The following is a 24,732-nucleotide window of genomic DNA, read 5'->3' on the forward strand; positions in this document are numbered from 1 at the left end:
GGTTTTAGTTGGAAAACTTTAGCAATAAAAGTGAAAATACTGAAAAGAAAACACTCGATACTCTTAATAAGGTCTTTACGAATAAATTGGGAACTAATACATTAACTAATACTAATTTAAAATAGACTTCATAATTCCAAATAAGCAATAATGGAAAGGAAGAAATTGTAAAAGTCACAGAGTAGAAAGAACACTGACAGGAAACCTGAGTTCTAATTCTGGCTCTGTCTCTATCTGGATGGTTTTATGCCTTTTCATTTTCTCATTTCTAAAACAATAGGATTAGATTATTTACATAATTTTTTTAAAGTTTTTTTTTTTTCCTCAAGTAATCTCTCTACCCAATGTGGGGCTCAAAATTACTTGATCTCGTGATTAAGAGTTGCATGATCTACCGACTGAGCCAGCCAAGTGTCCCTAGATTATATACATAATTTTTAAGGTCCATTTTAGCTCTAAAACTGATTATGTCATAACTTCATAACTGAATATTTCCTATCTAAAAGTGTCTTTCTGTATCTATCTATTAACTTTTCCCATGCTTTGGACTTCTTTATATCTTCTGTCAACTGATAAGCAAAACTCTAGGGTTAAATTAAAAGCTTGTATTGATAGCCAGTTTTATTGTCAAGACGTAATAAAATACCTTAGATTTATATAGCAGTTGTGAACCCCTTTGACAACAAAGATGTGCATCCAGTATTTTGGTACTCCTTTTTATTTTGCTTAGGTGCATCAAACTCTAAGTGTTTACTTTTTCTGGAGCATCAAGATCAGATTGTAGTGATCATTTAAAAATGGCTTAGATGCTGCCTTTCTTTTTTGAAAACTCAGTATGATATATTCCCTTATGAGGTATTGATAGCTAATGTTCTGGATCATATTAGAAAGGAATGCAGGAACCTAATATAGTTTGAAGATGAAATCAAATTGTTTTTTCAGATGCAGTGGTTACACTTGTGAAAGGAAGGGTCCTATGATTGTAACATTGGAAATGGTTTATGTTCATCGACTGAATAAGTTTCTGCAAAGGAGAAATAAAGTTAGGGAGTCAGGATAAGAGGTGTCTTAAGAGTAGTTTAGGGTTTTGCAGTGCTTTTATGATTTAATTTTTTTTTGAAAAATGTGGACCTTGTTTAAGGTAAATATGAGAATTAATAAAAGAAGTGGAAAGAAATAATTTTGAGGTTTTTAGAGAACATTTACCTAATTAAGAAATTAACTACTTTTCTGAGGATCACTTGGATCCCCCTCCGTTTTCCTCCTCCCAAAAGGAAGTTGTTCTTGATCTGAAAGGTTTGATAAGTTAACAAGATTGAAATTTAAGTATGATATATACAGAATTAATGATTTGTTCAGGGTTTTCTTAAGTCAGTTCTCAAATATGAATTTCTCAAGCATGAATTTCTTGGGTAGATAATTCTCAAGTATGAATTTCTTTTCTAGCAATCGCAGAGCCTGTTTTTGCTGTGGTCAAAGCTGACTGATAGACTGTGGTTTAAGTCAACTTATACAAAAATGTCTTCAACCCTGCTGGTCGAGACAAGAAATCTTTATGGGGTAGTTGGAGCTGAAAGCAGGTTAGGCACCTATTAAACATCACAGAACAGGTTAGACTGTGGTTTGAAGAAGTGGATATTCCCCCATGTTTTAACTGAGCTTATGTGCCTACGCCTTCAAAATGGGATTTACAGTATCAAACGAGGCTGTTTGGTTCTTCTAAAAACATATTTTCATTTTCTGACACATGGTTAGACCTTATACCAGGTACATGCAATTTCTTAAAAGTTCTCTTTCTAAAAGAGTAACCATTTATCAAAATGGTCTTTGATGCCAAATATGTTAGCCTTTTAAAATTGACATTTGAAAAATTGGGGGAAGTTAATAATTCAACTTCCTATCCTCAAGGATTCAAATTGACTATTTTCCTCTCCTGTTTTGTGTCGTTTTATTTACAGTGACATAATGGTATGCCGTAATCATTTTAAGTGTAGTATACCTAATCATTTCTGAGTTGTATACCTAATCATTTTTAAGTGGTATACCTCTTGACCATCTGTTTTGTCAAAAACTCTGATTGGCCCAAGGTATTGGGAGAATATCTACTGATATATGTATTCTACATATGAAGAAATGAAGAACTAAAAAGCCTCTTTAAAGTTCTATACATTTTTAATAAAGATTTTCTTTTTTAACCATTTACTTATCTTTATTAGATGTTTTCCTGACATGTTTATACCCTGTTTTAATAAAAGCAAAATTTTCTGAAAAAACTCAGAAGTCTTACATTTAGTAACTGAGTTACTGAACACAGTCTTTAATTGCTAAGAGATCTTTAGAGATAATCTACCTAGATACATTACTTCTGCAGATTTCCGAAATCTAATAAATCAGGAAATATACTTGGTTCAGAACTCTGAAATGCTGGCAGGAAATGATATTTGGGTGGGCTGGCTAGTCCCCTTTCCTTTTTTTTTTTTTCTGTCTGTTTCTGCTTTTTTCCTTAGGTCTGCACCTGTTCAGCATTTGGCAGGATGGCAAGAGGAGGAGCAGCAGGGTGAAACTGACACAGTTCTGGTGAGTTTCACTTTGCTGCTCCTCCTGATACTCAGGGAAAGAATTTTGTTACTTTCTGTTGGAAAACATCCATCTCCAAGTGAATCCTTAATATGTGATGACAGAATTATTCCTTTACGATTGACTCACTATTGTGTGTGTTCTACTTACTCCAGTCTGCAGCTGCTCTTTGTGTTGGAGTTGGGAGTTTTGCTGATCCGGATGACCTGCCCGGGCTGGCACACTTTTTGGAGCACAGTAAGATCTTTGTAAAATATCATTCCTGAGTGTGTTTTTTCTTCCAAATTTGTATGAATTAATTTCAAAGATAAGTAACTGGTTTGATAGAAGTGTGATATGTTTAACAAGAGAAAAGGCTAAGAAAAATATTTATGAATATCAGAGGGGAAGACTTAATTTTAATCTCCTTAACCATACTAGTTTTGTGGATTAGGATGAAACCACTTAGAATATTTTAAAATGTAGATTTTATTATTGTTCAGGTATGCTAAGGCCAGTAGATCAGGAGACAGTTTCCTGTCTCTGGGAATCTAGTCTTTAACTTTGGGAAGGGCTATCTCTTCCAGGGTTAGCAAGTCCCCAAGATGTCAAAGCATTAGAAATGCAGAAAATAAAAATACATAATTCATATCAAAACAAAACAAAATCTTCAGTTTAACTATGAATGTACCTAAATAAAACCTGTGTGGATGCTATATAGATATAAATATTTAAATCTATACTTGTTTTCCTGAATTATTTATATTCTGATTTTCTAAGCTAACTGAGGGTAACCTTCTCTCTTTAGGAGTTATTATAATAACAGTTAATCTGCATACATGCTTATGTTTGCATTTTAACCTTTTTACAAATAAAATGTTTCTTTAAAAATAAAATGCTTAGTTTTTTTAAGTATAAAACTAATACATGAGCGTTATAGAAAATTACAAAAACAGAAATATAATGAAGAAAGTAAGTATCCAGACACAGCCATTGTTAACATGTTGGTATATTTTCTTCCAGTTTTTTTGCATTTGAGAAATTTTATCCTTGATAATAAAAACATTGTCTATATCTTTGTGTTCTGTGACTTTGTGTTCTTTCCATTTAGTGGTATTCATGGGTAGTTTGAAATATCCAGATGAAAATGGATTTGATGCCTTCCTGAAGAAACATGGGGGTAGTGATAATGCTTCAACTGATTGTGAACGTACAGTCTTTCAGTTTGATGTCCAGAGAAAATACTTCAAGGAAGCTCTGGATAGGTAACTAACTCAAAATGTATTTATTTTAATTATCTAATGACATTTTACAAATGAAAATATTGGACATTAATCCCTGGTATTTCTTTTTAAGCAGTACTCTGATTCTGTAGAATTGTCATAGTACTCTATTTGGAGAAATGAGCAAACTATTAAATGCCCTTGGCTCCTGTTCTGTAACACTCAGTCTTTGTATTGAAGATTAAATTGAAACCCTTAAACCCTTGGAGTTTCATAAATATAATCTCTGTTGGCTCATTATTGCAATTATTTTTCTAACTTAGAGAATATGGAAAAACAAGCAAAAAAGGGATATGATTGCTTCTAATTTTATAATCTAAAAATAACTATGGTTAATGTTTGGTATATAGCCATCTATATTTTTAAATGTATATGGGATCATATTATTCATATTTTTTATATTTTAATTTTAAGTTTTAATTCCAGTATAGTTAACATACAGTGTTAAGTTCATTTCAGGTATACAGTATAATGATTCACCAATTCTATATATTATTACTCAGTGCTCATAAATGTACTTATAAGTGTACTTGTAAGCACTTAAAAATGTACTCTTAATCCCCTTAACCTATTTCACCCATCCCTCCCATCCACCCTCCCTCTGGTAACCATCTATTTGTTCTCTGTAGTTAAGAGTCTGTTATTTGATTTGTCCCTTTACTTCCTTTTGTTCATTTGTTTTGTTTCTTAAGTTTCACATATGGGTGAATCCTTTCATATTTTTAAACAAGGTATATCATTTTTATACATCATTATATAATATATAAAATATAATAGTAAGGGATTGTGTGTTATTTTTATTGTATAAGAAGTACCATAATGTGTTGAACAAGTTACATATGATTGGGTAGTTGAATTGTGTTCAGTTTTCTGGTATCTGTAATGCTGTGATGAGTATCTTAATCTTTGTGTAGATTTTTAATGATTTCTTTTAATTAAGTTCTAGGAAGTAAAATTGCTGACTATATTTTCATGTGGGTTTTTTTTTTTTTTTTTTTGCATTTATATTTGTAAGCCTTTTTTTTTTTTTTTAAAGCTTTTGGTACTCACTGCAAACTGGTTTTCCAGAAAGCTTATGTCCGTGCATTAGTAGAGTTTTGATATCACAAGGTTACAGACCAAAGTCACACTAGAAAAAAGGAGTCACTTCATGCCAAATTCTATTTAAGATTGAAATATAAAAAAAGAAATCTTGAATTTGACCAGTATTATTTAAGCCTTTGAGGGCAGAGATTTTTGTCTATTTTTTGTTGATATCTCTCTAGCATCAAGAATTTGACAGATATGCAGATACTTGTTGAATGAATTAATACTGTTTCTTTATAGAAAAAATTACCATAAATGACCAGAAAATTCTCAGAACATGGCACAAGTTCAGTTTTCTTAAAGAAATTGTCTGTTCCCTTAAGAGATTAATTTGACTCTGAAAAATCTTTTGGGTAAAATTCCCATAAGTTGAAAGCATATACCATTATTTTCAACGGAATAAATATGTGTTCCTGAAAACCCAAATTAACAACTCTTTTGCTAAAACAATGTGAAAATCCCATTAAAATTGACACTGTTACTTTGATAACATTATAATAGGATATGACATTCTGGTTTTTCTTCATTAATCTCTAATATGGCTGTCTACCTTGTTCATTGAGTTATTTTATAGCTGTTTTTAATTGTATACTTAAGGACATGCTCATAGCACATACATTTGATACTCAGTGTTTCTGTAATTAAACATTTAATTCCAAAATAACAAACGGATAGGGACAAAATAAATCAGTGAAGGCAGAGCAAGTGATACTAAAGGTTATCTTTCCTATGAACTTATAAAATCAGGAATACTCTGAGGGTGATTGCATGTTTGCTTATTTCAAGATTCTTAGCTACTTAGGTTCACAAAATCCAAACAGGTCTTTGTATGTGTGAAGAAATCTTAAGCATTAGTTAAGTTGAATTCTCATGACTATATTTGGTTACAAAAACAAAGATAACCCCCAAAACAAACAAACCAACAAACCCCCCGCTAAATAACACAATTTGGTTATATCTAAATATAAAGAAAGAAAAAGCCCATTTTATTGGAAAAAAGATTAGGCAAAGGATATGAATAAATTCTGATCACCTCAGATTTGATGAAATGTGGTGTCAAGTTCAGTTAAAGAACTTGATTCATTTCTTCGTTCTATACATTTTTGATTTAAGGACTGCTTTACGAAATCAAAAGATATTTACATACTTGTTTCTACTTACAGAAAAACCCCTACCAGATTAAAAAGAAGAATTCTATCATAATAGGAGAAATTAATAAGAATATCAAATCATGAATTTATGACAAATGATAGTGGTAGAGCATTAAGTATTGCATATACTATAATAAGTATGATAATATTATACTTCTACAATTACTAAGGAGTAAAATGTCTTTGGTTCGTTTGCAGAAGACTCATATAGCATGTATTGAGTGCCAGTATTTTTTAATAGGTCAGTAAACTCCAATTCCTTCACACAGGTGACTGTGTGATCATTTGGATCACTGGTATCTTGGATCATTTAAGTAAAAGTTGAGGAAATGACTGAATTTTTACTCCATTGAGTAACTGAGAATGGAAACTGCTTTTGCCCTGGTGGCATTTGCTAATTTCAATAAATTTGGACTTGGCTTTATCAGTATTTCAGGGCAAGGGCAAAAAATATCAAAGCCCTGGATGTCCACAAAGTGGGATATCTAACAGGAGACCCTCATAATAAGCTGGGACTCAGGTTGAAGAAATGGATCAGCCATCCAAAGGAATTACAGCCTGTTTTCAAAATGCCTGAGTTTTCTGGTGAACTTCAAGCCTTAGTTGTGATTAACACAGTCCAGAGCTGCTAGTGTTTTCAGATCCCTGAGAGAAGCAAGCACAAATTCTTTAAAAAGAAAATCCTTCCATTGATGGATAAATGGAGGAAGAAAATGTGAAATATCTATAGATAGATGTAGACAATGGAATATTATGCAGCCACGAGAAAGAAGGAAATCTTGACATTTGCAACAATGTGGATGAACCTAGAGGACATTAAACTAAGTGAAGTAAGACACACAGAAAAAGACAAATACTGTATGATCTTACGTATGTGGAACCAAATAAATAAATAAATAAAAATTAAAAATGGAAAAGAAAGAAAAAATCCAAGTTCATAGAAACAGAGTGGAATGGTGGTTACCAGAGACCGGATACTGCAGAGATGGGGAGATGCTGGTCAAAGGGCACACCTTCAGTTAACGAGATGAATACATTCTGAAGATACAATGTTCAGCATGGTGACCATAATAATACTGTAATGTACACTTGAAATTTGCTAAGAGAATAGATCTTCAGCATTCTAACACGCGCACACACCCACACACAAACACACCCACACAGGAAATTATGTAAGGTGATGGACGTGTTAATTGTAGTAATCATTTCATGAAGTATATGTATATCAAGTCATCATGTTGTATACTTTATTTTTTTTGAAGATTTTATTTATTTATTTGAGAGAGAGGGAGAAGCAGACTCCCTGCTGAGCAGAGAGCCCAATGTGGGGCTTGATCCCAGGACCCTGAGATCATGACCTGAGCCGAAGGCAGACACTTAACCAACTGAGTCACCCAGGTGTGCCTGTACATTTTAAATATACACAATTTTGGAGGCACCTGGGTGGCTCAGTTGGTTAAGCATCTGACTTGGTCTCAGCTCAGGTCTTGATCTCAGGGTCGTGAGTTTATGACCCACATTGGGCTCCGTGCTGGGTGTGGAGCCTACTTAAAAAAAAAAAAAGGAAAAAATATGTAATTTTGTCACTGTACTTCAATTAAATCTGCTTCAGAAGAGGAAAAAAACCAAGAAAATGGTTCATCCTCGGCCTTAACATTATTGCTCCTGTAGTTTTTCAAGTAAAATGATCAACATTCAGTCAAACGTAAGTAGGCACACAAAACAAGACATGAGTGAGAACAAAGACTTTTCATTGGAGATCTTAGGCATTGGAATGGTTAGACACAAATTATAAAAATGATTATACTTTCTGTTTTTAAAGAAGTACGTCATTGTGGTGCCTGAGTGGCTTGGTTGAGCGTCGACTCTTGATTTTGGCTCAGGTCACGATCTCAGAGTCCTGGGATTGAGCCCTGCGTCATGCTCCCTGCTCAGTGGGGAGTCTGAGGATTCTCTCCTTCTGCCCCTCCCCACATTCACACACTCTAAAATAAATCTTAAAAAAAGAAGGCACAAGTTTTGAATACAGTTGCAAGGAATAGGAAACTGTAACGTGACCTATGAGATTTGGAAAATAAAAATAAAAACATCTTGAACTGTGAGATATGATGATTGAAATTGAAAACCTTAGAGACTGGTTTAATAAAAGAGTAGATACAGCTGAAGATAGAATTAGTGAACTGGAAGATAGGCCAAAAGAAATTCAAAATACAACATAAAGAGGGGAAAATACAGAAAAAAGGAAAAGAGGCATAGAGGATAGAGCAGAAATGTCCAGTGGAGTTCTAGAAGGAGGGGAGAGAAAAATGGAGAAGACACAGTATTTGAAGGGTTGATGACTGGAAATTTTTCAGAACATCACATCAGAGATTAAAGAAACCTAACAGATTCCAAAAGTGCACATTAAAAGAAATCTGTATGTAGAAAAACATAGTCATCCTGCAGAAAACCCAATACAGAAAATCTTTAGAAGGCAAAATTCCTTCAGATTTGTTCGATGAGCCTGGCTTAAGGTTTATCAATTTCGTTTATTTTTTTTTTATTTTTTATTTTTTTGAAGAACCAGCTCCCGGTTTCATTGATCTGTTCTTTTTTTTTTTTTTCTATTTTGTTTATTTCTGCTCTAGTCTTTATTATTTCCTTCCTTCTGCTGGTTTTAGGTTTTGTTTGTTCTTTTTCTAGCTCCTTTAGGGGTAAAGTTAGGTTACTTATTTGATATTTTTCTTGCTTCTTGAGTTAGGCCTGTATTGCTATAAACTTCCCTCTTAGAAGAGCTTGCTGCTGCCCAAAGATTTTAACTGTTGTGCTTTCATTTTCATTTGTCTCCATGTATTTTTTTTATTTTCTCTGTTTTCTTGGTTGACCCATTCATTGTTTAGTAGTATGTTATTTAACCTCCATGTAATTGTGCTCTTTCCAGATTTTTTTCTTGTGGTTGATTTGTAGTTCATAGCATTGTGATTAGAAAAGATGCATGGTATAACTTCAATCTTCAGTCTTTTTATTATTAACATATAATGTAGTATTTGTTTCAGGGGTACAGGTCTGTGATTCATTAGTCTTACACAATACACAGTGCTCACCACAACACATAACCTCCCAGTGTCCCATCACCCAGCCACCCCATCCCTCCTACCCCCTCCACTCCAGCAACCCTCAGTTTGTTTCCTGAGATTAAGAGTCTCTTCTGGTTTGTCTCCCTCTCTGGTTTCTTCTTGTTTCAGTTTTTCCTCTCTTCCCCTATGATCCTCTGCCTTGTTTCTCAAATTCCACATATCAGTAAGATCATATGATAATTGTCTTTCTCTGATTGACTTATTTCCCTTAGCATAATACCCTCTAGTTCCATCCATGTCATTGCAAATGGCAAGATTTCATTTTTTTGGTGGCTGCATAATATTCCATTGTACCACATCTTCTTTATCCATTCATCTGTCAATGGACTTGGGCTTTTTCCATAGTTTGGCTGTTGTGGACATTGCTGCTATGAACATTGGCGTGCAGGTGCCCCTTTGAAACTTCAGTCTTTTAAAATTTGTTTAGACTTGTTTTGTGCCTAATGTGATCTAGTTTGGAGAATGTTCCTATGCACTTGAAAAGAATGTGTGTTCTGCTGTTTTAGGATGGAATGTTCTGAATATATGTGTTAGATCCATCTGGTGCAATGTGTCATTCAAAGCCATTGTTTCCTTGTTGATTTTCAGTTTAGATAATCTGTCCACTCATGTAAGTGGGGCATCAGAGTCCCCTACTATTACTCTATTACTATAGATTACTTCCTTTATGTTATACTCTTATGTTGGGTGCATAAATATTTACAATTAGTGTATCTTCTTGTTGGGATTGTTCCCTTTATGATTATACAGTGTCCTTCTTGTTCTTTTCTTGCAATCTTTGTTTTAATGTCTATTTTGTCTGATATAAGTATTGGTACCCCAGCTTTCTTTTCACATCCTTTTGTGTGATAAATAGTTCTCCATCCCTTCACTTTCAATCTGCATGTGTCTTTAGGTCTGAAGTGAGTCTCTTGTAGGTAGCATATAGCTGGATCTTGCTTTTTTATCCATTCCATTACCCTGTGTCTTTTGATTTGAGTGTTTGGTTCATTTACATTCAATGTCATTCATGTTATATATGTACTTATTGCCATTTTATTACTTGTTTTATGGTTGTTTTGTAATTCTTCTTTGTTCCTTTCTTCTCTTGCTCTCTTCTGTCATGATTATTTTGGCTTTCTTTAGTGATGTACTTGGATTCCTTTCTCTTTATTTTTTCATATCTGTTACTAGTTTTTGATTTGTAGTTACCATTTGGTTTGTGTATAACATCATCTGCATATAGCAGTCTGTATTAAGTTAATGGTCACTTAAGTTTTAGCCCACTCTTTACTCCTTTCCCCACTACGTTTTAGGTATATGGTGTCATGCTTTACGTCCTTTTCTTCCGGGAGTGTCTTAACTGATGTTTACAGACATACTTATTTTTACCGCTTTTGTGCTTGCTACTTTTTAAACTCTTATTTATAGTCTTTGCTTTCCACTCAAAGAGTCCCCTTTAACATTTCTTATAGGGCTGTTTTGATGGTCATGATTTCCTTTAACTTTTTTCTGTCTGGAAAACTCTTTAGCTCTCCTTGGCCGCAGATTTTTCCCTTCCAGCACTTTGAATATTTCATGCCACTTGCTTCTGGCCTGCAAAGTTTCTGATGAAAAATTAACAGCCTTATGAGGTTTCTCTTATATGTAACGGTTTTCTTTTCTCTTGCTGCCTTTAAAATTCTCTCTTTATCACTACTTTTTGCCACTTTAATTACTATGTGTATTGGTTTGGACCTTCTTGGGTTGATTTTGTTGAGGGATCTGTGTGCTTCCTGGATCTGGATTTCTGTTTCCTTCACCCAGATTCAGGGAGTTTTCAGCTGTTTCTTCAAATAAATTTTGTCGCCTTTCCTCTCTCTTCTCCTGAGATCCCTATAAAATGAATGTTATTACATTTGATGGTGTCACTAAGTTTTCTGTTTTCAATTTATATATATATATATTTTTTCCCCCTGTCACCTCATCTTGATTGCTTTCCATTACTCTGTCTTCCAGGTCACTGATCCATTTACCTGCTGCTTCTCATCTGTAATTTACTCCATCTAGTGTTTTAATTTCAGTTATTGAGTTCTTCATCTCTGATGGGTTCTTTATGTTTTCTGTCTCTTTGTAAATGGTCTTGCTGAGTCTTTCATTCTTTTCTCAAGTCCAATGAGTATCTTTATCATTATTACTTTACAGTCTCTATCAGGCATATTTCTTATCTCTGTTTCATTTAGGTCTCTTGCTGTGATTTTGTCCTGTTCTTTCACTTGGGACATATTCCTCTGTTTCCTTATTTCGTTTAACTTTATGAGTCTCTTTCTTTGTGTTAGGAAATTCAGCTACATCTCCTGCTCTTGAAAGTAACAGCCTTTTGAAGAAAAGGTCATGTTGCCCTTCAGTGCAATGTCCTCTATTCACCAGAACCTGGTGCTTTAGGGGTGTCTCCTATGTGTGTTGTGTATGTCCCGCTGTTGTGGCTGAGCCATTTTTTTCTTTAGTCCACTTGTCTGTGATGGCTCTCTTTGTTTGGCTCCTGTGCTGTTAGTAGGCCAGTCTGGGGCCACCTTGGGCTTTAGTTGAGTCATACTGGGCATTTGCCAGAGCTGCTGTAGCACCAAACTCTAGGGTGCTTTTCCTGTTTTGTCCCCTGAGAAGCTTTTGTTGATGGGCAAGGCCTGCAGTCAGACCAGCTGTCTGCTCCCAGCCCACTGTTGAGGCTGCTGTGTGACTGGTGTGTGTGGTTGTCTTTCCCTTTCCCTGGGGCAGGAGTCACTTTGGAGTGGTGCAGGCACATTGGAGCTGCTTGCACACTGTCGGTCTTGTGGCATTGCATTGGATGGGCTCTCACCAAGGGTGTATTGCAGGGGGTGGATCTGTAGAAGCATGCAGGATGCAGGGTGTTAGTGAGGTTTGCCCTGATCTGCTGTGGGAAGAGACATGGAGCCCAGGCATGGCTGGAGGGGCATGTCCACAGGAGAATGCAGTGTGCGTTGGCGATGTTAGCAAGTTAGGTAGCAAGTGTCAGCATTGTGTTATGTGCTTAGGCTGCTGGTAGGGGGAGGGAAATGACCCCAGCCAGCTCCTTTGTTCCAGCTGGTCCCTGTTCCTACAGCACAGGCTCTGAGATTAGTAAATCTCGCTCCTGTGTACCGGTGATTTTCATACTGCTGCTTCTGTGCTGCCTCCGTGAGACTGTTTGTTTTGCTGTCTCTTTAAGGGTGGGAACTTAGTTTCCTCTTGATTTCTGGCTCTCCCAGAGCCAAGCCTGCTGATTCTTAAAGTGCCAGGTTTTAAGTCCTCTGCTGGTTATAAGAACTTGTGAAATTCAGCCCCTCTGTTTCAAAGCCAAATATTATGGGAATTTGTCTTTCCTGTGTGGGCTTCCTAGTATGAGAGTCTGTTTCTCTCCCCTCTGTGCACCCCGGGTGTCCCTCTCTCCCATAGACAGTCCTCAGTGTCCGTTTAGCTCCCAACCATGTCTCTGCCCTTCCTGCCCTCTTCCATATGGTTTCTTCTCTACATTTAGCTGTGGAGAGTTTGTTTTGCCAGTCTTTAGGTCATTTTATGGGTTATTTACACTGATGTGTTATCTCATTGTATCCATTGGACAAGGTGAGCTTAGGGTCCTCCTACTCTGCCATCTTTCCTGGAAGTGTCAAGAATTCTGTATCCAGCAGTAATGTCCTTCTAACTAAAAAAATTAACATGTTCTCAAGTAAATTAAGAACTAAGTTTGTCACTAGCAGATCTTCTATATATGACATATAAATGGAGTCTTGGCTGAAATGAAAGGACAGTCAAATTGACGTGAAGAAATGTAATGCACTGGTAAGGTAACTACATAGATAAATATAAAAGAGTACAAATATACTTAATGTTTATAAGTTTCTTTCCTCCTATCTGATTTAAAAGACATTAACTTTTTAAAGCATAAGTTACAAATATGTATTGATAGTCATATAATATGTAAAGCTATAACTTGTATGACAGTAGCTCAAAGGGTTAGAACAGGTATGTAGGAACAATGTTGTATACAATTGAAATTAAGTCAGTTTTAATTTAAAATGGCTTGTTATAGGTTAAGATGTTAAGAAAATAACTCAAATACAGTAAAAGGAGTGACAAGGGGATTAAAATAGTACACCTATTTTTGGGGCACCTGGGTGGCTCCGTCAGTTAAGCATCTGACTGTTGATTTTGGCTCAGGTCATGATCTCAGGTTTGTAGACCAATCCCCGTGTCAGGCTCTGTGCTGGGCATGGAGACTGCTTAAGATTCTCTGTCCCTTGCCTCTCCCCCCCCCAGAAGAAGAAGAAAAAAATATCTATTTTAACAAAAAGAAGTCAGCAATGGAGGAGTAGAGGGAGAACAAGGTATAAGATATATAGAAAACAAATAGCAAGAAGTAGACACAGATCCTGCCTTATCAGTAATTAAATGTAAATGAATAAGCATTCCAATTAAAAGACAGATATTGATAGAATGGATAAAAAAAAGTATGACTCAAGTAAAAATGCTGTCTTTAAGAGATACACCCTTTAGATTGTAGTACACCAATAGATTGACAATGAAAACATGGGTAAAGATGTACCAGGCAAACAGTAACTCAAGGGAGCTGGAGTAGCTATATAATATCAGACAAAATAGACTGTAAGATGAAAATTGTTGACAAAGGAATTTTATAATGATAAAAAGGTCAAGCCATCAAGAAGATTTAACAGTTATAAACATACATTGATCTGTCAAAAGCCCCAAAACACATGAAACCAAAATAGACGGAAATGAAGGGAGAAATATACAATTCAATAATAATAGTTAGAAGTATAAATGTTCCACTTTTTAAATAAGGTTTATTTATTTATTTACTTACTTATTTGAGAGCACAAGCAGAAGGGAGGAGCAGAGGGAGAAGGAGAAGCAGACACCCTGCTGAGCAGGGAGCCCTATGTGGGGCTCAATCTCAGGACCCCAAGATCATGACCTGAGCTGAAGGCAGATGCTCAACTGACTGACCCACCCAGGCACCCCTCCACCTTTTTTTTTTAAAAGATGTATTTATTTTAGAGAGTGGGGGTTAGAGGGGGCAGAGGAAGAGAGAATCTTAAGCCTACCCCACGCCAAACACGGAGCCTGTATAGGGCTCAGTCTTACGACCACAAAGTCACAATCTGAGCTGAAACCAAGAGTTGGATGCCCAACTGACTGTGCCACCCACGCATTCCAAATTCCACTTTTAATAAAGGATACAACAACTAGATAGATCAACAAGAAATGGAAGATGTGAACATCAGTATTAACCAATAGCTTTCTATAGGACACTCCACCCAAATTTAGCAGAATACTCGTTCTTCTTAAGTGCAGCATGGATCATTCTCCAGCATTGACATATAATACATCATAAAAATAATTCCCCAAAATTTGAAAGGTTTGAAATTATAGAGACTGTGTTCTGTAACTATAATGGAATGGAATTAGAAATCAGTAACAGAAGGAAACTTGGGAAAAATCACACATGTGTAGTAATTAAACTGTAGACTCTTAAATCAGTGGGTCAAAGAAGAAATCACAGAAGAAGTTAAAAAATGCTTAGAGACTAATGAAAATGAAAACAACATACGAAAATATGTGGGATGCAGCAAAAACTGTGCTCAGAGGGAAATTTATAGCTGTAAATACCTCCATTATGAAAGAAAGATCTGGAAAAAAGAAAGAAAGAAAGACCGGAAGTCAGTTAACCTGAACTTACATCTTAATTAACTAGGCAAAGAAGAGCAATCTAAACCCAAGTAAACAGAAGGAAGGATAATAAAAATTAGAGTGGAAATTGATGAAGTAGGGAATAGAAAATAAAACTGAAGTTGAAAAGAACAAAATTGACAAACCTCCAGCTAGACTGAAAATGAAGACTCAGATTATTAAAAGCAGGAATGAAATAGTAAACATTTCTTTTTTCTTTCTTTCTTTCTTTCTTTCTTTCTTTCTTTCTTTCTTTCTTTCTTTCTTTCAGATTTTTCATTTATTTAGCAAGAGAGAGGAGAGAGCATGAGTGGGGGTAGGGGCAGAGGGAGAAGCAGGGTGCTTGATGGGGACTCGATCCCAGGACTCTGGGATCATGATCTGAGCTGAAGGCAGACGCTTAACTGACTGAGCCACCCAGGTGCCCAAGAGTAAACATTTCTGTGGTCTTACCAAAATAAAAAGGACTACAGTACAACACTGTGAACAATTTTATGCCAACAAATACATACTCCAGATGAAATGGACACATTTCTAAAAAAAAAAACAACCATTGAAACTGACTCAAGAAGACAGGAAATCTGGATAGACCTGTATTAAGAGATGGGATTAGTAATCAAAAACTTCCCAAGTGAAAAATGTAGATCCACATGGCTTCACTGGTGAAACCTACCAAACATTTAAAGAAGAATTAACACTAATGCTTCATAAATTCTTTAAAAAACTAGAAGAGGAGGTTCTATAACTCATTCTGTGAAGTCAGTATTACTCAGATACCAAAACTAGACAATGACGTCACAAGAAGACTACAAACTAATATCTCTTATGAATATAGATGCCAAAATCGTCAACAAAGTACTGTGAAATTGTATCCAGCAAAATATATAAAGGATTATACACCACGATCAGTCACAATTTATCTCAGGAAGAAAGGTTACAAAATCAGTGTACATACAAAAATACATCAGTGTAATATACCATATTAATAGAAGAAAGCGCAAAATACATCTGGCTATATAATATTAGTGTAAACTGAAAAAAGCATTTGACAAAATCAAGCACTCTTTCATGATAAAACACTTAGTAAACTAGGAAAAAAGGGAACTTTCTAATCTAATAAAGAGTTTCTATGAGTAACTCACAACTAACATACTTAATGTTGACAGATTAAGAGCTTTTCTCTGAAGATCAGGATCAAGATGTCAGCTACCACTTCTATTCAACATTGTAGGGGAGGTGTTAGCACAATTAGATAAGAAAATGAAATAAAAGCATGCATATTGGAAAAGAATTAAAACTATCTCTATTTGCAGATGACCTAATCTTGTATAGTTGATTCTCATTGTTTGTGGTGAATTCACCTACTTACTAAAACTTATTTGTAACTCCCAAATACTAGGTGTTTTCATAGTCTTTCATGGAGATGTGAAAAATTTTAAAAATTGTGAAAAATTTAAGTTGCCAGCATATTCTCAGCTGAAGTTGAACAAGGCAACGCTCTGTATTTTTGTTTCAGCTTTCATGCAGAGATGACCAGGGGATGAAGATACTATGGAACGGTACAATATAGTAAAAGAAACTCTGGTTTCAGAGCCAGTTTGATAGATCTAAATCCCAACTCTGGCACCCATTAGTGAGGTTGCCTCAAGCAAGTAACTTAATACATCTGAACCTCATTCTATCTTTTCTGAACTAAAAAAAAAAAAAAAAAAAACAAAAAAAAAACTAGGATGAGATAGGATTTAAGGGTTTAGGATTTAAGATCATACTGTGTGTGTGTGTGTACACATATTTTCCCCCAGGGTAGTAGTTCAGTATTTGCTAGTTCAGCAGCCGTAGCAGCTTTAGAGAGCATAGCTACCACAAATAATGAGAACTTGTTTATACATAATCCTTCAAATTCCACAGAAGAACTGTTAGAGCTAATACTGAGTTCAGCAAGGTTGTTGAATAGAAGACCAGTGTATAAAGACCAGTTGTATTTCAATACACAAGCAGTGAAAGATCCAAAAATGAAATTAAGAAAAAATTCCTTTGACAATAACATCCAAAAAAATAAAATACTTAGGCATAATTTTAAGAAAGGAAGTACAAGAGTTGCATGTGGAAAGCCACAAAAAATTGTCAAAATTAAAGAAGATCTAAATTATAGGAGAAACATCTCGTGTTTATAGATTGTAAGACTTTATATTGTTAAGATGGTAATAGTTCCCAAATTGATTTACAGATTCAATTTAATTTTTTTTAAAATTTATTTATTTGAGAGAGAGAGTAAATGTGTTCATGTGGAGCAAGGGGCAGAGGGAGAGGGAGAGAAACTCTAGCACACTCTCTGCTGAGCATGGAGCCTGACACGGGGCTCTATCATGATCCTGAGATTGTGGTCTGTGTCGAAATCAAGAGTCCCACAGTAAACCAACTTAGTCACCCAGGGGCCCCTCAATTTGATTTGTATCAAAATTTCAACTCCCTCATTTGAAGAAAATAAATGAGCTTATCTTAAAATTCAGTGGAAAAGAAGAGACCAAGGTAGCAAAAATTATTTTGAAAGAGAACAAAAGTTGGACTCCTATTCCCAAATTCAAAACTGACTGAAAGGTGTGGTAATCAAACCAATATGGTACTGGCATAGGGATAGACAGATCAGTGGAGTAGCATTGAGACTCCGGAAGTAAACCATTACATTTATGGTTAGTTGCAAGGGTGCCAGTGGGAAAGAACAGGTTTTCAACAAATGGTACTGGGATAACTGGATACAAACATTAACAAATTGAGTCATAGACTTAAATGTCAAAGCAAAAACTACAAACTTTGAAGAAAACATAGGCATAAATGTTTGTGACCTTGGATTTGACAATAGTTTTTCAGATATGACACCAAAAGTAGAAACAAGAAAGGAAAAACTAGATAAATTAGACTCCATTAAAATTAAAAACTTTTTTGCTTTAAATTGCTGTATGTTGAAAGTGAAAAGACAACTCACGGAATAGAAGAAACTACTTGCGAATCATGTATCTGATAAGGGACTAATATCCAGAATATATATACAACTCTTACAGCTCAACAACAAAAGACAGCCCAAATTTAATTTACCAATTAAAAATGGGTAAAGGATCTGAATAGACATTTCTCCAAAGAAGACATGTGGATGGCCAATAAGCACATGAAAAAATGCTCAACATCAGTAGTCAGTAGGGAAATGAAAATGAAAAACCACAATGAGATACCATTTCACACCATTTGAAAAAGAAGAATAACAATTACTAGTGACTATTTCAAGAAATTGGGACCTTCATAAATTGCTGGTGGTACAACTATGTTGGAAAACAATTTAGTGCTTCCTCAAAAAGTTAAACAGAGGTATCATATGTTTCAGCACTTCTACACTTAGTATGTAACCTAGAGAACTGAAAACACATCTACACAAAAATGTACATGAATGTTCATAGAAGCAGTTACATTCATTATAGGTCCAAGTGGAAATGACCCAAATGTCCATCAACTGATGAATAGATAAAATATGGTATAGCCATATAATGGAATATTACTTAGCAATAAGAAGGGAATGAAGTCCTGATACATACTACAACATGAATGAATCTTGAAAACATTATGCAAAGTGAAAGAGGTTGGACTTTTGTGTCTGTCATAATGTATGGTTACATTTATATGGAATGTCCAGAGTGGGCAAATCCACAGAGACCAAAAGTAGAGTAGTGGTTTCCAAGAGCTGGGATGATGGGGAATGACTGTTAACAGGTACAGAGTTTATTTAGGGGGTAATGAAATTTTCTGAAATTAGTGTTAGTGTTTTAACAATCCTGAATGTAGTAAATGTACTTAATTGTGCACATTAAAAGGGAATTTTGCAGTATGTGAATTATTTCTCAGTAGAACCAACAAACATATTGTTTCAAAAAACAGAAAGCTAGATGTGGGTACTTTGGAAAAAACTGATAAAATAGAGAATTCTTTAACAAGACTCGTCAAGGGGAAAGAAGTATGTGCACATGTCAGGAATGAAAAAGAATATGATTTGTGATCTTTCAGATATTGAAAATATAATAAGGTATTTTGAATACCTATGCCAGTAAGTGAAAAAAAAAAACTGGAAGTACATACATTCTTAGAAATGTAATTTATAAAACCCACATGAGAAAAATTACAATTAAAAAGTTTGAATAATCTTACACCATTAGGAAAGTGAATCTGTAATGAAAAATCTTCTCAAAAATAAACTTTTAGGGTTAGAGTGCTACAAAAACTTGAATAATTCCTCCCTCATTTGTGAAGGTAGCATGACCTTGATATGAGAAAGTGTAATATAAGAAAAATTATAGACCAGACTTACATACAAATAGCAATATCTAGTAAGGATGATACAGTGGTACTGAGTTGCATTAGATATGAGGTAGAGTTAACATGAGAAAATCAATTAATGCGGTTCATCACATTGTCAGATCTTTTTTTTTTTTTTTTTTTTTTTTGTTAAGGTTTTATTTATTTGACAGAGAGAGCACTAGCAGGGAGAGTGGCAGGCAGAGGGAGAGGGAGAAGCAGGCTCGTGGCTGAGCAGGGAGCCTGGGATCATGACCTAAGCTGAAGGCAGCCGCTTAACTGACTAAGCCACCCAGGAGCCCCTATCACATTGTCAGTTGAAGAAGAAAATATATGTAGAAAAAATTACGTGATGAAATTTAGTATCTAGTCATGAAGATGCTCTTAGCAAACAGAGTATATCAACTTTCTCAATATGGTATTTGATTTTGAACCAAGCCTTATATTTAATGGTGAAACCCTGAAAGCTTTCAAGTTGAGATCAGATGCAAGACAGAGATGCAGGTTACGATTGATTCTATTTATCATTCTATTAGGCAAGAAAGAAAAGCAAAATACACAGCTCTCATAGTAGGTAATGTGATTGTGAATATAGAAAATCCAGATTTTTTCTAGAGATAAATTATTAACATTAACATAATTTAGTAACATGGCTTGTTACATAAAATAAAAAATGATAAAAATGATAATGTTTACTATATGAAAGTCAGTACTATTTCTTTGTAGCAGTGACAGTTAAAATACCTTTAAAGCTGTAAAAATACTCAGAAATCATTCCAAAAATTATGTATAAGGCCTCTTTTCAGGGAACATAGTAAAACCTTATTGTGAGATATTAAAGAACTAAATAAATGAAGAAGAAATACTATTCATGGATTTGAAGCCTTTTTTTTTTTTTTTTAGTGGTGTCAGTTTTCCTAGTTAATGTACAGATTCAGTGATATTGCAGCCAAGATCTCAGAAGATATATGTAGTTTTACATAGAAAAGCTGTCTAAAATTTATAATGAGAGGCAGAGGGCTAATTATTTTTGCATAGGAGAAATAACAGGATAGCAGGACTTGACCTAGTAGATACTTAAATTTGTTTTGCAATTAGGACATTATGGTGTTAGCAGGGGGCTAAGCAAAGAGACCAATGGAACAGAATAGAAATCCTGAAAATAGACCAACACATAGGTGGACACTTGATTTTTGATAGGGACACTGTGGAGCAGTGATGAAAGAGCTTTTTAAAGAAATTCGTCCAAGGCAATTGGGCTTCTATAAAGCCAGAAACAAAATTGACTCCTTACCTCACAACATACACAAAAGGCCAATTCCAAGTAGATCATAGATCAAAAAGTAAAAAGTACAGCTAAAAGTTTTAGAGATGAGTGTAACTTTAGCCTTGATAAGAATTATCAAACAAGTACAAAAAGCAAAATACAAAGGAAAAATGATACTACATTATGTTAATCAAAAGATACTACAGGGGCGCCTGGGTGGCTCAGTCCTTAAGCGTCTGCCTTCGGCTCAGGGCGTGATCCTGGCGTTCTGGGATCGAGCCCTGCATCAGGCTCCTCCGCTGGGAGCCTGCTTCTTCCTCTCCCACTCCCCCTGCTTGTGTTCCCTCTCTCGCTGGCTGTCTCTCTCTGTCAAGTAAATAAATAAAATCTTAAAAAAAAAAAAAAATACTACAGGGATGCCTGGGTGGCTCAATCAGTTAAGCATCTGTCTTCAGCTCAGATCATGATCCCGGCGTCCTGGGATGGAGCCCCACATTGGGCTCCCTGCTCAGCAGGGAGTTTGCTTCTCCCTTAGCCCCTCCACGCCCAACCCCCCGCTTGTGTACTCTCTCTTTCAAATAAATAATCTTTTTTAAAATGATTTTATTCGTCAGAGAGACAGAGCACAAGCAGGGGGAGTGGCAGGCAGAGGGAGAAGCAAGCTCCTCTGAGCAAGGAGCCTGATGTAGGACTCCATCCTAGGATCCTGGGATCATGACCTGAGCTGAAGGCAGATGCTTCACCGACTGAGCCACCCAGGCATCCCAATAAAAATCTTAAAAAAAAAAAAAAAAAAAAAGATGCTATAAAGAACATGAAAAAAGCAAGAAAAGCAAGTATAAAGTAGATGTATTTGTAACACATATAATCAAGGACTTACATTTAAAATAACTGTCATTGATTTTTAATTATTAGATTATATGTATAATTATATATAACAAATATATAAAATGAATAAGTATATATATTATTAGAATTAGTAAGAAAAAGTACAACCTAATAGAAAAAAAGCCTTAAACAGGTATTTTACAAAAGAAAAAATTCAAATGATTAATAACAAATAATATGAAATGGTATTCAATCTCATCAGGAATTGGAAAAGTGTGAATTAAAATGAGTACGAGATTTAACTGTACACCTAAAAGTTGCAGTAAATACTAACTAAAGTCTGACTATACCAGGTGAGGGTGTTACAAATTTTGGTTTTATCTAGTGCTGTTGAACATATGCATGCATACACTATTACCTAGGAGTTCTTTCCTAGATTTATACTTTGACAAACTTGTGCAAATGTGCCCCCGTACATTCTGATAAGAATTTATGGCAGCATTGATTGTAATAGTCCAAACTGGAACCAGCCCAAATGTTCATTTACAGATAGCTTAGGTGAATAAATTAATGCAGTGAAATATTCTGCAGTGAAAATAAATGAACCACAGCCACATGTACCATCATGGATGAATATTAAAATAAATAGGTAAATAAGACATAAAGAATATGTATAGTATATTTACATTTATATAAAGTCAGAAACAAAACTAGATTGTCTAGAACATGCATTCTCAGCGGGGATGATCTTGTTCCTATTGGAGGCAAAAAATTGGTTCTTTGGAGGTGAAAATATGTTCATTGTTACAATGGTTTGTGGCCCTCCAAAGCTTAATGCTACCTGGCAAAATCTTTACCTAGTATTTAATTTCTGTTTTGAGTTTTCTCGAGTATCACATGAGCACCATTTATAGTGATATGAGTTCATAGAAGATATACAAAGCATATGCAATGTCAGTACTACAAAACTGTTGGATAGGTGATTGGAGGGCTTTCAAACGGTTGTTTGATCTTGAAGTCATCAGTAGAGGTGGTCTGCATGTGCCTATTGGTTCCATTAGCTGCTTTGTGGACGTTTGTTTGATAACTCTGCTTTTGTGTATGACTTTGGCATTAAGAATTAAATAGAAATATGCTGTTTTATGCTGTTTTATTATTTAATTGAACAAAAGTTATTCAACCCATTAGTTATACTAGTACTGAAAAGAAGATGTCAACTATCTTAGTATCTAGTAGCTAATTAAGTTAAAAGTTTCTTGGGGGGCGTCTGGGTGGCGCAGTCATTAAGCGTCTGCCTTTGGCTCAGGGCATGATCCTGGCGTTATGGGATCGAGCCCCACATCAGGCTCCTCCGCTATGAGCCTGCTTCTTCCTCTCCCACTCCCCCTGCTTGTGTTCCCTCTCTCACTGGCTGTCTCTCTCTCTGTCAAATAAATAAATAAAATCTTAAAAAAAAAAAAAAAGTTTCTTGGGGCGCCTGGGTGGCTCAGATGGTTAAGCATCTGCCTTTGGCTCAGGTCATGATCTCAGGGTCCTGGGATCTAGCCCCACATCACGATCCCTGCTCAGCGGGGTCCTGCTTCTCCCTCTCCCTCTACTGTTCCCCTTTTCCCCCTGCTTGTGCTCTCTCGCTCTCCCTGTCAAATAAATAAATAAAATCTTTAAAAAAAAAATTTCTTTTGTGGATCAAGCAAAAGGGAAAAGGTTAAATATCGTAGGAAATTTTTTCAGTTGTTTTATTTGATGGAAAAGTAGATGTTAATTTAAAAATTTTGTTTGCATTGCTATTCTTACATAAATAGATACATATGTAATTTGATATAAGTTATATAAATAAATTACATTAAAAAGCAAATAACAGTTATAAAGCTAAGTGAAATGTTGATAGCCTTTATTTTTTTAATTAATTAATTTTTTAAAGATTTTATTTATTTATTTGACAGAGAGAGAGAGAGCCAGTGAGAGAGGGAACATAAGCAGGGGGAGTGGGAGAGGAAGAAGCAGGCTCCCAGCAGAGGAGCCTGATGTGGGGCTCGATCCCAGAACTCCAGGATCACGCTCTGAGCCGAAGGCAGATGCTTAACGACTGAGCCACCCAGGCACCCCTGTTGATAGCCTTTAAAATTTTAACTTAAAAAATTTAATCATTTCTAACCCTGTATTGAATAAAAGAGTAGGCTTTATATACATACTTACATGTATATAAAAAAATCACAGATACACATACAGATAAATAGTATATCTGTGATATTAAAAGTTTAAGACTGATGAGGAGGAAATCTGAAAAGGCTGCTTAGGGTTGATAAGGGGGAAAAAGGCAAGAAACACTGGTCTAGAAATGCATATAGGGTGATAAAACTATAAAGAAAAGCAAAGAAATGATTATAACATTCAGGATATTAACTCTGAGGATGAGGTAGGTGCTGGGTGCTTTTAGAATTATGACAGTGGTCTGTTTTTTGACTTACGTGCTGGTCACTCAGGTGTTTACATTATAGTTATGCATTAGTCTCTATGTTCATGTTTTATGTACTTTTCTGTATGGGTTTTACAATGAAAAAAGTCTGTAGACTATGGAAATGCAGAATACTATTTAGATTTTACATATGCATGATTGTTATTATATAATATATATAATAATATATAACAATTTTCCAACTTAATAAACATTTTTTAAAAAGATTTATTTATTTATTTATTTATTTATTGAGAAAGAGTGCAGGCACGTGCACAAACCAGGGGAAAGACAGAGGGAGAGGGAGAGAGACTCTCAGACTCCATGCTGAGTGTGGAGCCAGATGGTGGGGCTTGATCTCCCAATCCTGAGATCATAACCTGAGCTGAAATCAAGAGTTGGAGGCTTAACCAGCAGAGCTACCCAGGCGCCCCCAACTTAGTACATTTCTTAACCAAAAAGTAGATGTTGACCGATTAAAAGATTTCTGTGAACAGAAACAGAAGTGCCAGTGTTTGTCTTTTGTTTTGCAGATGGGCTCAGTTCTTCATTCATCCGCTAATGATCAGAGATGCAATTGACCGCGAAGTTGAAGCTGTTGATAGTGGTAAGATAAGTGCCTCATGTCTTATGACTGTTTCTTGCATTGAACTAGGTATTTAGCACATATATGATTCTTTATCACTAGACCATTTTATCTTTATACCGTAAAGGGCTAAAATGAAATAAATGTGTCATTCCTAAACCATTAAATGTCTTAATTCAGTGTAGATTTGAAATAAAAAATTATGGTTTTTCAGTCTTTGTTTTTTGAGGGTTTTACCATAGTGACTAATCTTTTGCAGGATGGTAGCCTAATCCTTAAAGCTAATGTTGGGTGTTAAAACCTTAAAAGCTTACATAACTCCCTTTGCATGAAGAGACGTTTTCTCTGAAGCTTTAAGTACCA

At 35.3% G+C, this 24,732-nt stretch overlaps 1 protein-coding gene across 3 annotated transcripts in view; it reads left to right on the forward strand.

Moving 5' to 3' along the window:
- The window catches only part of NRDC (nardilysin convertase), a 100,909-nt gene that overhangs the window by 36,722 nt on the left and 39,455 nt on the right, over nt 1–24,732 (forward strand). For 2 of the 3 annotated variants that reach the window (XR_008958876.1, XM_026498116.4), the window contains exons 3-7: nt 1,447–1,580; nt 2,508–2,577; nt 2,733–2,814; nt 3,668–3,821; nt 24,317–24,390. Coding sequence is in view for 2 of the 3 variants with exons in the window: in XM_026498116.4 (XP_026353901.1) it covers nt 1,447–1,580; nt 2,508–2,577; nt 2,733–2,814; nt 3,668–3,821; nt 24,317–24,390 (514 nt within the window). In the remaining variant the exon portion in view is untranslated. The remainder of the gene's footprint in view (nt 1–1,446; nt 1,581–2,507; nt 2,578–2,732; nt 2,815–3,667; nt 3,822–24,316; nt 24,391–24,732) is intronic. The other variant, XM_026498117.4, reaches the window with a different exon arrangement.

This window comes from Ursus arctos, unplaced genomic scaffold, assembly GCF_023065955.2.
Source record: "Ursus arctos isolate Adak ecotype North America unplaced genomic scaffold, UrsArc2.0 scaffold_12, whole genome shotgun sequence".
NCBI lineage: Eukaryota > Metazoa > Chordata > Mammalia > Carnivora > Ursidae > Ursus > Ursus arctos.